Raw genomic sequence first — 13745 nt, forward strand, 5'->3', positions numbered from 1 at the left:
CATAAAAATTTCAAAGTGAAATTGATAAGAAATTTCAAGTTGGCTTTTTAAGAAATATCTCCATCCAGGATTACTGTCTGCAAACCAATACCATCTTAAGAGAAAATTAACAAACAATGCTGATGGCTGATTCCATTCGACAAGGTTATTGGCTGGGGACAAACGTGGAAGTGACAAATCATTTTCAAATGTAACACCTGAAGATTAAAGAGCATAGATTCATAAGCCCTATGGCTCCAAAGGTGTTCTCTTACCAAATTAAAACAAAAATGGAATTAACAGTGAATTACTCCTAGCTTTTTACAGAATCTATGCAAACTGAGTAAGGGTAAAGGAGGGAGCCAACTCAAAAGACACATAAAAATATGGACATTTTCCTCCTAATTATGATATTTGAATCTCAACATCTTATACTTTTGTTAATAGTTTACCTTAAATGATCTGATTTTGTGGACAGTGATGACTAGGATATATTTTCCTGTGAATAGCTAAAAGGAACCTGGTTTCAGGACACTGGGTTTACATTTGTTTACTGTCAGGGAAGATATAATTTACCAAATGGTACCCTTCTATCTGGGACAATACCCCAAGCGGCATTTTACCGAAGGTGGGTGTTTAGTTCACTTTGGATCATCATAGTATGATCAAGTCTACTGATGATGGAAATAACGTGGATTTTTCCAGCAGCGGCATCTTTAAAATTCCTGATAATTTATCAAATACCCTGGACCTGTAACTATTCTGGATCACGATGAATCCAGTCCTACTATACCACAAAGCAATGCACAACATACTGATGTAAATAAATATTCTCTGTGGAATGTTCTAAGCTCTAGCTTTCCTCTTGGCCATGTATGCTAGAGAAAAGTTACTTTTCTTCATTATGTATGCTGTTCACCGTGATAAGGAAAAAAACAAAACACAAGAAAACCCACTGTCAGTGAGGCCTGCCCTTGACAGCATTTTCTAATAGAGGTAGTGGATTTTGATGTATCCATCCATTCCGTCTGGTTTGCTCTCCCGGGGACTAATAAGCCACATGTGTAAGGTATCTGACTGGGGTCAGGACTGGCTATGGACTACAGAGACTCAGTGGAATCAAACCCTTGACCTTGGCCTCATTAGCAACAGGATTAAACCAATTGAACTAATTGCATACAGACATTTCGCACTAAATAACCTACAGCTGAAGAGAGGACGGCCTGAGGGTGAGAAAAAGTATATCATGAAACTCGCGGTAACAAGTATAAAGGAGGAAGCAAGGCCACTGAACGTGCGTTTCCACCCTTTCCACAGAGTGTGCTATGTTTGTTTCGGGAACAGCAAAGCATCGCCTTGCTCCATACGGCAGGCAGAGAAGAGGGCCGCTGGTCTGAGCAGGGAGCGCCTGTGTGCCTGTGTGGGTGTTTGTTTTTCTTTTATTTTCAAATGCAATTTTGCTCTTTTATGAGTTTTAAGAATTTACTTCCTTAAGTCAATTCACAACTGGAGAATATTATGATTAATAAAACACTAGTGTATCTCCACTACCGTCTTTTAACTTTTTTCATGTTTTGAATAGAGGCAGACCATGAATATTTCTGAATTACAGTTTCTAAAGCACAGTTATCTTCTGGATGTTCTTGGATTCCAAGGTGACTGGTGCTTTCTTAAACTCATGAAGGTGAAGCACAGGGATAGAGCATTTCTGTTTATTTCTTGACCTACTGGGCAATGGGGGGAAAATGAAGATGCCTTTGAGATTTTTTCTTTCCCCCTCTCTCAACCCCTTTCGGCAAGTGCCCTAGTGGTGGATTTTCAAGTTTTTCATGTGCAGGAAGATGAGGCTATTAATGAGGAAAGTCAAATATATTGACTTCTTATAAGAAAGAATCACAAAGTATCTCTTTCCTGCAGTTATGAACTCTAGAGGATAGTAAACCATGTCATTCTGTAGACTTAAGAAGGTGAAAATGTTAAAAATTTGTTTTGAGGGCAATTTCTGAAAAATAAGTGTTCCGGAACCGTAAAGAGCCTTCTGTGTTGGGTCAAGGGCTGAGTGGGGAGAGTCCCGTCTTATCTATCATACTTTAGAAAATGGTCAGCTCTGTGCCCTGGATAAGTCTGGAAACAAATTGGTTAACATAAATTAACACCAAGAGTGTGTTTCACTTTTGGGACCAGTCTTTAGAATGATTATTAGCTTCTGACAGATGCAGGGGAAGTCCCCCTCTGCCTGTTGCTGGAGCCTGTAACCTGTCCCTGGAAAGCACCCTTGCTTCTCTACCCACCACTGGAGTGGAGCTTTCATCTGGTTGTCTTTCAAGGCAGCCTGGGTGGCCCCCAAAAGCACTTGACATCTTGATGCTCTTCGGCAGTTTTACATATACACAAACTTTGTAGAAACATAAATTTGTCATTCGTCACCACATATGTTGATCTGGGGAGCGAGGTGCTTGCAGGTCTAGCTCCTGAGCTATTTGTGACACTCTCTCTCTCTTTTGCTGGATGTTGCTCTCTGTTGTTTGTTTTGGAAGCTAAAATAACTCACATCTGTAGAGACCTTAGGGGTGAGTCCTTAAATCCAGCACTGTTGTATTTATCTCAGGTAGATAAAGGTGGATGAAAATGGTAAGTGCCCATATTACTTTTCAATTTATATGGGTAAAGGCAAACCTTCAAGACCTGAGATTTGCAGCAAACCTTCATGGTACCTAATCTGTTAGCGCTTCTTTGTGGGACATCTAGGCAACCGTGACTTGTTCTACTCTGCCTTGGGGAATGTGATAAAGGGGAAGAAACAGCTGGTTCAAGAAAAGCCTTTCAGACATGGTGGTAGTTTACAAAGACAATAATAATATTTTCTCACAAATGGGTTTAGATACATGTATGGTACACCAAAGGAAGCAAGCAAACCTAGTCAAAATGTTTTCTTAGGTTAGTAAGAGAGCTCTATTAAAAAAAAAAATAAAGAATGTACACTTTTCTGGGTCAGAGAAAAATGTAAAATATGCATAGCAGTTAAAAAAGGTCTCCAAGCGCATACTACAGTTCTTAAAACTTGTCTTTTCCTTCAATGCCGTTTAGTTTTATAAACTGTTAGCTTCAGTAGATTTGTTTGTGTGTGACTCTGCCTAACTAAACAGAATCTGTCTCGTTAAATTCTTTTGTATCTCTATGTTGATTCTTCCAACTGAAGCAACAACAGCCAAAGTTTACAAACTTTGGATGGTAAAAGTAACCAAGGTCCAAGAATCTATTTGTTTTTTAGGGTCCAAAATAAGGTAGTAAGCAGATATATTTGTGACACTGTCAGCCTATGAACTTCTATATCTATCCTATCACTTCCTCGCCACACAACTTCGGTTAAGGCATTTAACGTCTCTTGAGGCTCAGTCATCCTCATTGGTCAAATGGGGATGACTCCACTTTTCTTTCCTGCAGCACAGAGTTTTTGAGGAGCAAATTCGCATTATATGTGAAGGTGCTGTGTAAGGTGTTACTTTGGATTTCTAATAATTCTTTATTTAAGGAAGTAAGACCTTAAGAGTCTGTGGTCAATCTGCACTTTGGTATCAGCTAGGTAGAAAAGGAAGCTGTCTTGATATTGATGCTGGCAGATGAAAAAGACATCAAGAAATCTGTACGGATAATCCAATGCCTATAAAGACCACCAACTGTATTATCGATTTAGCAAATGTAAAACATCTCAACAAAACCAACATACTGTTTGTAGACCGGAATGACAGTAAGCTTTTTAGCAGCAATTCTGAAAGTTTACAAATTTGTCAAGGTTAACTGTGAGGTAAAAATAGGTTTTTGGGTAGGTGAGATAAATTTTACCCCCTCAGAAGCGAGCATTTAAGAACAGGTATCTTATAAGGATATTCTGCAGTAATTTATTTAATTTGTCCTTTTTTTTTTTTTTTTTTACCTGGAATATGGCCTCGGCAAGTATAAAAGAATTCCTTGCAATAGTCTTTGCAGAGCAGGGGAAGTGCAAGGTCTCTTTCCAAGTCTTCTCTTTCTGGTGAGTGGAACAGGCTCTGGGAATGTGGAGAGCAAAGTGCACATTTGATTTCCTCCAGTAACTTCCCACATTCTGTGTTGTTGGTAACAGAAAATATCTGAAAGCCATAAATCAGAAACAAACTTCTCTTTAGTCACGTGAAGTTAGGTTTAGTTATGTTTTTTGTAATCCTATAAGTAGACTCATGTAACTTAGCCACAGCGGTTGTCTGAAAAGAATTACCATGTCACAAATACAGAATGCCTTTAATAAGGATATAAGTGGAGTCTCTTGGGCTGAGATGGGGGAGCAGAGGGTAAGGATGCACAAAAGTGCTTCTTACTCTTGCAGGTCAAAGTCTGCTTATCTTTCAGGTATGAAAAACTAAACAACAATAGTACTGAGACCCTGTAACCATTTATCATTTTGCTCTGTGTCAAAGTGTACAGTGACTGATATTTACTCTAAATACCTTTATCCTCTAAATCCTCTAAATACCTTTATCCAACTGTATGTAAAGCAGAATTTTCAAAGACATGGTTATTTGTGTCTCAGGTAAAAATGTAGTTCACTCCTGATATTCCTAATATGATATTCTCAGGGATATTACTGGAATTATGTTTCTCTAATTTCAGGTAGTTTTCAATCTACAGATTGCATAGGGAAAGTTTCCTACAGTGGGGGAAATACCTTCTTTTCATGTTGTATAAAAAAAATATCTGAAGCTGAACTGGTTTAAGACCAATTTTTATTATTCATTTTATCTTAGCCAGGAAAAACTTTCTAACTAGCTCCTCAGGTATGTTATATGCATGAATAAACACAGGGGTTTAATAAAAGTGCTTTTGTATAGGATTTAGTGAGTTTTAGTAAAAAAAAAAAAAGGAATACTTTATCTTTATTTATACAGTATTATATCTTTTATTTCAGACTTTTATCTTTATGTATACAGTATTACATCTTTTATTTCAGTAAGACTAATTCAGGAGTTACTGATTCACTGAGGTTAGTAATTTGTTAATGAAGTTGGTCTTGGTGTCTAGTACTAACTTTAAAAAAAAACGACTTCAGGAGCTCCTCCAATAGACATGGAAGACAATACCAGCACAATATTTGAGACTTGAAATGTAGTGTTGTCTAAATTAAGTATTGATTTTTCATAATGGGAATAAATTTCATACCTTTTCTGTTTATATAACTACATTTATGCCTAATTATTTCTTTAGAACTATGAACTGAAATTAACATCTGAAACTTCAGATCATTGTTTAAAGCAAATACTTCATTCACAAGGAAGTTCTAATTTGAGTAAACGGCATGGCTTCTGTTTTTTATGATAAAGATATTCTAGATGATCACGAAATTTGGACCTGAGAGAACAAAGTGACTAAAAAGTATCACTGAATACAAGCATGATAAAACTTTAGCATGCAGTAATTAAAAGTTCCATAGAAGTTACCCTATTTCAAAAAAACTATATATATTTTGCAATGTGTTGTAACTATCTACAACATTCAGAAAAGTTATTATTAATCACAATTATATTTACATTTTGATTTTTATCAATTTATTTAAATGACAATTGCTTAAATGGTTAAAGTTTTCTGAAAGGAAACATACGCCAGACACTTAGAATTTGCATTCCAAGAATGTTTTAAATGTCTTTTATTGTCCATATTCTGGCAGACCTCACCAGATCTATTCAATATTAATACTGTTCAACTTTGTTCTGTTTGCTTATCGTACAGCAGGGCACTAAGAACAAAACAACTGCAGGATGCTGAAGTCACCTTTTTTGCTGGCTGAAAAACTGGAATATAATTACCTTTAGTTTTATGGAGAATATGCATGCTTCCATTTTTTTATAGCTGAAACAAAATGATCCTCATACACCCTCCCAGCTGCTGTCCAGGAAGAGCTTGATTTTAGTGCCTGAAGAATTTTGTCTTTTACAATTTTTGGAATGTGTTCTGGCCACAAGATCTCTCATCAAAAAGTTTCAGAAATAGGATTCAATAAATTATCTGAAATCGAGTATAATGTTATTCTCTGTAAAGTTTCATGCTGTTCTGGCCCAGCAGGATGGTAACATTTTGCTCTGTGTGAGGTCTGCAGTGTAAATACCTATTTGAAGATAGATAGAGCCATCATTCTGGCTTTGGTTTCAATGAACCAATAGTCTTACTGAAGTCAATTAAACGGACTCAGTCCAAGCTGCAACACTGTTTTAGACAGATGAGTCCTGGTGCGTGTAGGGTAGTTTTTCTTCTTTTTTTTGCCTATGTGCTTGTGTCCATATAGGTCCTTAACTTTATGTCTGACAAGGTCATCAATCTTAAGAAGAAATTTAAGCTAATTTCCTGTTTCGATTTTTAAAAGCCATCTATGAAACCATCAAATTATAGTGGTTTAACTAAATATACTTTGAAAGTCATGTAAAACTTCGAAACATTATTACAGCATGCCTAGTAATGATTGTGGCTGTTGCTGACTAATTTATAACATCTGGCAGGTCATCCTTTAATCTTGAGCCACAAGAAAGGAAAATCCATAGAAGAAAGGTAAGATAAATACTGGAATACACACAGTGGAGCGTGGCCTACAACTATAGCTTATCAACAAATGGTAAAATGGGTGACAGAGACCTTCTGTATTTCTCTTTATTTATCAAGTAACTGAACAAAGAGGATAAAAAGGCACCCACATGGGTTCGATGAGCAGACAAAAGGAGAAAATACATGACAGTATATTAAGATGTCGCCTTAAGATCACTTGGTACACAAAAAGTTATTTCTAAAAATCATATGCCTACAAGGTTGTTCAGCTGTTGGCTAGAACACATGCGTCTCTGGACTATAGTGCTGGATTATGTCATTAAAGAGTTCAGTTTCAATTTTAGGCTAATATGTAAATAGATCATTGTACTAAGGCAGCTGTTAAAGGGACCCCAGGATGAGTTATTTGTTTAGTTGGATGTGTTCAACAATAGCCTTTGTCCCTGAAAGAGCCAGAGCAAACAAATGATTGTAAAAGGGCACACTTGAAAACAATTACTTTTCACCCATTCCTTGACAGCTTTGGCTGTGAAACCACCCAAGGTAGAGAGAGCGTCTAAGCCTCTGTGGCTACAAGTTAAGTTTTAGAAATGGGGGTATTTCAGTTGGCTGCGGATTCAATTTGGCTAATGGGAATTAGATCCTTTTAGCATGTTGTATTTAGGAGCTGCAAAAAAATATTGCCAAGACAATGTAACTTCCTAAATTTTGGCAGTATTTATTTATAATGGTAGTTAATAATCTCGTTACAATACACAAGATTACTAAACTGTACTAAAAATTAGAATATGAAAGCATAATACCATGGCCAAAGGACTGAACTCAATCTTAGTTCATTACATTAAAGAAAATGTGTTAGTTTGTAAATTTGACTTAATTGCACAGAGGAGCATGCTTAATATTCCTACCTTGTTTGCTACTATCTATGAAGTTTCTTCCTGTAGGAGGAAGCTATGCTTGTAGTTTCTTGAAAAGTTGCACAAATCCTTCTTGGGATTTTTTTTTTTTTTCCATAAACAAAAATGGGTCCGTTCAAATAGCCATCATCTCTCCTGTACACACATTATGAAATAAGACCCTAACATATATTATAAGCCAGAAAGGCTTAGGGGAAAACAGGGAAACACTGAAGTTTATTATAAAATAACATGTTTTAAAAACTATTAAAACTTGAGAACTAACATAGGTCAAGAATGCACATGCACAGCTATATCACTACTCTGTTTTGAACAATTTGAGTATTGTTGGTTTATAAAGCCCTTGTAATGGAACCAGCAAAGTCTAGTGTACCAAATTTAATTCAGACACATTTTCCAAATGAGTAGGGGTTTGTTGGAGATTGGAAGCACGTAAAACGGAAAGGAATGTGGATAGCTAACGTGGCAGATTTCTTCCTAAAGAATGATTTCTTAAAAAAAATTTATATAACACCTCTTAAGGGTTATGACTCCCCTCAGTTCCTCCCCCCCCACTCCTCCAACTCCCCACTCTATTTAGTTAACAAAGTTTTCATTTCTCATGCTCCTGGATGAGTTCAGTATTGCAGGGGTCTGCAGATCATTGGTATATTCATAGTGTACATTGCACACAGGGAGACTTAATGGCAAATATTTCTAAGCCCTTCTATGAATTTCCTGGTTCTTCTGGTCTCCTGGTAAAATCCTGCAGATAATGTGAATGTAGCTTTTTTTTTTTTTTTAATTTAATTCAATTACCATACAGGAGCTTAATGACATTGTTTTGAATAAAATGCTGGAATATCTGTTCCCTGAATCTCAGACTACTGCTGCATATGGTAAGAATAAAGAGAGAGTTGCAGCTGAAAACCTGCAGCAAGACAGTTCTCACTCATCTGGGAATAGAGGGAGTTGGACAAATGCTCCCTCAAAAGGCATGAACATTTGGACAGAGCTGGGGACTGAAAGAGAATGATGTTCTCTAGTTTCACCCATTAGTGAACCAACTAACAAACACAATGGTGTTGTTGTTATTCTTTTGCCATAAGCAACAGGACTCTGTGTGTGGGCAACAGTTTAGTGGGGAGGAGGATAAGTCGACCCCTTTTTGTCCTATTGATTTTTTCCTATTTGCATGACTTGAGCAAATTAAATGATGCAATATGGCTTTTTGTTACAAAACAAAGTGAGAGATACCACCCAGACACATATGTTGATTCGTAGGAGCTGTTTACATGAGAATAGAGTGAAATCTACCGTGAACTGAGCATAAAAATTAGATTCAGCCTGGGTATTTTTTTTTTTTTTTTAATGCCTGGGCCAGCAAGACTGAAGCGCAAGTTTTCCAAGAGTCTCTCAGACCTTGACAACTGCAGTGTTGTAACAGAGGAATTCTTAATTAAACCTAAAATGGAGAAAGGGAGGGGGAGCAAAGACACCTGATTGTTTATTTCACGTGCAGGGATTGTTAATGACGTGATCCCCCGCCTGCCTTGCAGTACAGTAGAGAGCACACGTTGCTGCATCCCATGACAAGAAAGATGTTGCAAACTCAAAAATAAGCTTGCCTTTACACTCAACCAACACTCTTCCATATTTGTTTAGACTTAAGAACACAAGCAAAGTGTAAATGCCATTACTCCTAAAACCAATTTCTAGAGAAGATGTTCCTAGACAACTCACTGCCATGCAAAGCCCGAATTTACAATGTTTCAAAACATTACAAACCGAGGCGGAGAGAATAGTCTCAGTTTTCTGAGACAAATATGCCCCAGCAAAATCTTTCGCCAGTCTTTCGGGTTCTCAACGGGAGTAGCAGGAGTTCCTTTTCGCAGCTTAACTATTGTAATGCAAGACAACCCCCTCTGACGGGGCTGGGGCTCATAAACCAACCATGCTTCAACATCCTTTACGATTCAATCCTCTCCCTAACCGAGCACGTGGAGAAAACTGCACAAATCTTGTTACCCTAGAAAAATAAACCGGAAACCACAACCACCTTAATTTACAGTTTCACCGCAGCCAATGCCCGATTCGATCCAAAACACACTGCTAATCGCGATTCTTTTAAAATATTTACCCAGCCCAGAATGCGGGTACCACAGAAGCTTCTCTTTTCTGAGACCGGCAGTTTTGCACAGCATCCCGACCGCGGACTCGGGGGCGGGAGAGCTATCTGCGCACCCCAGAGAAACGCACGACCAAATCACACTAGCACTTCAGAAAAGTTATCGGAAAGAACTCTCCGAACAAGTTTCGCCCTCCTCACAGCCACCAGCATTTCTGGAGCCGCGGGGAACCCCCACCTAGCCAGGACGTCAGTCTCGCATCTATGAGGCGGGTGCGTGCTTACCTTGTTATCCAGGCGCCCCAACCCTGGGCTGTCACTCCGCAGGCAGCAGGACAGCCGAGGGTAGAAGCCACCGCACAGCATCTCTCCCCCACTCAGCAGCTCCAGCTGGGACATCATCCGCCTATCTCTCCTTTTCAGGCGCTTCGGGGGGTTCCCATTTAGGCACCTTCTCCTCCTTGCTCCGCTCCCTTCACTTCTTTCCCCAAACTTAGCATCTCCTTCAAAGAAGCCCAGAGCCACGGCCAGAAGCAGCAGCTTAAAGGAGAGCATCTTCAGCATCGTCTGCCCCGAGCGGCAGGGGCTCGGCGCAGGAGGATGGGGGGTGGGGGGGAACGCCACTGCCCAGCAGGGGCACTAGGGCGCAGCTCCAGGAGGAGGCTGCGGGGGACACTCGAGAGGCAGAGAGTGGTGGCGGGGGCGAAAATATGTGGAGCGATGCAACTTTGCAAAAAAATAAAAAGATAAGGCGATGGGTCCAATGCCTTAGGGGAGTCCGAGGAGCGAGATAAAGTTGTCCGGATGACACCGTTTGCAGTTGCGCGAGTGTCAGTTGGGTTAGGGGCTTCCTGCTGCGGCTGGGAAGTGGGAGGAGAAGGAGTGGGAAAAGGAGGAGGAAGAAGAGGAAGAGAAGACGGCCACAGAGGTTCACTTGTCCGTGTAACGGGAGTTGTTTAGGTGAGACAGTAGCAGGAACAGAAACGGCGGCGGCGGCAGCGGCGGGGCAGGCGCGGACAGGGCCAGCGCGGGGCTCTAGATGATGCTGAGGTCTCCTCTGCCGGCGCCTGCAGCTTCTCACACAGCCTCTCATGTTTCGCTCCCTCTTTTCTTCTTCTTTTTAACTAGCGCGCGGGGAGGTGCTGCCACCGCGCGCCCCTTGACGTCACCGCTCCTTGCGCGCCCCCGCCCGGACCCAGCCGGGGCAGGGGGGCGGGGGAGCGGGGGGGTGGGGAGGGGAGGGGGCGGCCCCAGCGAGAGCGCGTCTCCCGGGCCCGACGGCCTCGCGGCTGCGGCGGGGAGGGGCAGCAGCCCGAGGCGGCGGACGGAGGGGGAGGGCCCGGTGGAGCCCTCGGAGCCAGTCTCGAGGGCGCGGGACCGAGCGCGCCCGCCTCGCCGAGGTGCCCGGCTGGGGGCGTCCATGGCCCTGGTCCTTCGGCCCGCGGGCCCGGAGAGACTGAGATTGCTCGCTGGCTCCTCTCTCCTCCCCTCAACCCCTCTGCACTACCCCTGGGTAAAGGAGGCCAAGCCCAGGCTTGGAGAGCAAGTGAGTAAAAGTGGGCCGCGGGGGGTGAGAAGGGAGGGGCCCCTTCCAGGCCTCCCCCCACCCCCAACCCTCGGCCCGCCCCTCGCCCCGGGCGGGGGAGGATGCACGGAGTGGGCTGGAGTTGGCGGTAGGTAGTTTTTCGGTCCCTTTCCCGTCTCCCCGCCGCACGGATTCCCCTGCTCCCCGGTGATTTCCAACGTGAAACTCGAGTCGGTAAAGCTCTTCCCCGGGGTCTGATTTAGAGGCGGGGGACAACTCAAACGCTGAGAGCCGCTGAGTAGGTTAAGACGGTTTGAAGACTATTGGAGAAGTACCCGTCCTTGCTGAAGGTGCTGCGCGCTCCCGAAGTGGCACAAGCGCGTGTGCGTGCGTGAGGTGGGATGTCGGGTCCCCCAGCCTGGCGGGCGGGCCCCGGACTCCCCTTTCTAGGGACCCACCTGTGCCCTGGAAATCATCTGGGCCGGCCCGCACCTCCCCGGGACGCAGGAGCGCAGGTTCCTCCCCGCCAGGTGGAGGAAACTGGCCGAGAAATTAGCATTCATTTTCAAGGGGGTGCGGGAGGATCCTGGGGAGATTTCCCCGGGGGTGTAAATACAGAGGCTACAGAGGCGTTAGTTCTGGAGGAAGAATTAGTAGCAGGGTTTCGGGCGTGCAGAAGCGGGATGCCCACTGTATCCCGTGTACCTAGATATTAACCTTTCCCCCAGGTAGACAAAGTCTGTGTAAAAATGTTTCTAAAAAGATCTGTACGTTAAGAGTGGTGACTTGACATTTACGGGATCCCCGCAAGTTGGCGTGAGAAGGAGCCTGTAAGGGACTGCACACAGAACGTGCTTTCTGCCCGTTTGAGTATTTTTAACAGGGGAGCAGATTTTCTGTTAGGATTTTGAAGAGGAGATAAGGCAGATTTCCCATTTTGGCAATGGAAGAATGTTCCCCATATTTGGATTTGCTTCACTTCTCGGACATAAACTTCTCCAAGCTAACGTGAAAGTTGGTGGAGGTGGACAGCGGATTAAACGAATTACTGTTATTAAAGTGGCCGCAGTGGCTAGATAAGGCTTCTCCTTGCCCCTTTCGATTTCTGGACCCTAATTTACTAGTGGAGTGAGGATTTTCCCCAAAGAGGTGACCGATTAGAATAACTGAAAAAAATCTGCTGCGATATTTGGTCCAGTACTGTCCGGGATGGCATGCTTACCATTTCTCTCAGGGGCTGTTGTATACGCATGACTTTTTAATGTGTGTGATCGCAGATGCTACTTCTGATCCCACAGACTGCTTTATCTGACGTTCTTCCTGCATTGAGGACTTTTAATATAAAATAAATCATAGAGCTATAAGGACTTAAGACTTTAAACTCTCATTTAATAAACAGGAGAAGACAGATTCCATCCAGATTAAGTCACTTGCACAATCTCAAGTAATTAGGTAGCCCTACAACCAGGACTCAGGGATCCCATCTACGCTGTTTTCCACTATCCAATCCTTTATTCACAAATAACCAGTTTTATGTTCAATTTCCAAAATAAAAATCATTTAAAAAATTATATTTCGGTGGTTTGAGCTCCCACTCCAAATGATGAATTCGTCTTAGTAGTTTTGGAACAGGCCTTCCTTCCTTATGGTTCGTACTCCAAGACAAGGACATTGAAAAGTTAATTTTAGTTTTAAAAAATTATGTGGCTCTTAAAATCTGTGACCCTATGTTTTAAGAAATAGATTTATAAAAGATTACTGAAATGAGATAAACATGTTCTTTCTTGATACATGGGAGCTAGAATTGATCCCGTATGTTGTTAGTCATGACAGTCAATAAATCAGATCACTGATGAAATAGCAGAGTTTATTCTCAGTGCCACTGATATAATTTCCAAAAAGTCACTAAATAGTGCTATAAAAGGGAACTAACTTCTGATTCTTCTTCTTCTTCTTCTTTTTTTTTTCCAGAGGGAAATTGCACAGCTCACCTAGAGCCAGCTTGACAGCGTAATTTTTAGGACTCAAGAATCAGCATTGATTTATTTAAGATTAAGCCTTGAAAGTCCACTTGGACGTGGCACACCATGTACACACTTGAACATGGAAATCATCTTCCCTCAAGGAGATGTCTCTCTTCAGAGAAGTGATTCCAAGAAGAAGAGACCCCCTACCTGACCAAACTCAGCCAGACAAATTTAATCAGTGTTTTTGAGCAAAGAGTAAAGCTGTACAAGGGTGGCCTGATCATCCCTTTCTGCTTGCATCACCACTGAGCAGTCCCCTCCAGGATGGCCACCTACAAGCAGGTTGTGTCTTGTACCAGGGCACCTGGCTGGGACAGCCAATGAGAGCTGAAATCCTGCCAGGCTCCACTCACCAAGCCAGGTTTTTGGGTCCGTGGTTGTGTCTACTCAGACGATGTGGCTCCTTTCCCAAGTTGTACCAATGTACCCTGTATGGGCGAGGGGCAATTCTGACCATCCCCATACCATATCCCAGTTCTACCTAGGATTCCTTACCTCAGATGGAATGAAGATTCTCATGAACAGATTAGGTTTGTTGTAAAAGATGAAATTTTTGAACCAAATTGAAATTAATTTCATAGATAAAGCTCAGAATATTACTATGGTTGTGAATTATGTTTGTGCAT

General features: G+C 41.9%; 1 protein-coding gene and 1 long non-coding RNA gene across 3 annotated transcripts in view; one reads left to right on the plus strand and one right to left on the minus strand.

Moving 5' to 3' along the window:
• HHIP (hedgehog interacting protein) overlaps positions 1–10154 on the minus strand; it is an 88368-nt gene extending 78214 nt beyond the window's left edge. For both annotated transcript variants that reach the window (XM_032855612.1, XM_032855613.1), the window contains exons 1-2: positions 9853–10154; positions 3914–4106 (exon numbers count right to left, since the gene is read on the minus strand). In XM_032855612.1, the coding sequence (XP_032711503.1) occupies positions 3914–4106; positions 9853–10131 (472 nt within the window). In that variant the 5' untranslated portion in view covers positions 10132–10154. The remainder of the gene's footprint in view (positions 1–3913; positions 4107–9852) is intronic.
• A 1109-nt stretch (positions 10155–11263) lies between these two features.
• Positions 11264–13708, plus strand: LOC116866592. The gene is made up of 2 exons (XR_004382429.1): positions 11264–11326; positions 13064–13708. It is a non-coding gene; the product is annotated as an uncharacterized LOC116866592 (long non-coding RNA).
• Positions 13709–13745: the final 37 nt, after the last annotated feature.

The sequence above is a fragment of the Lontra canadensis genome, unplaced genomic scaffold (assembly GCF_010015895.1).
Source record: "Lontra canadensis isolate GAN:19392208 unplaced genomic scaffold, GSC_riverotter_1.0 scaffold10, whole genome shotgun sequence".
In the NCBI taxonomy this organism is placed as follows: Eukaryota; Metazoa; Chordata; class Mammalia; order Carnivora; family Mustelidae; genus Lontra; species Lontra canadensis.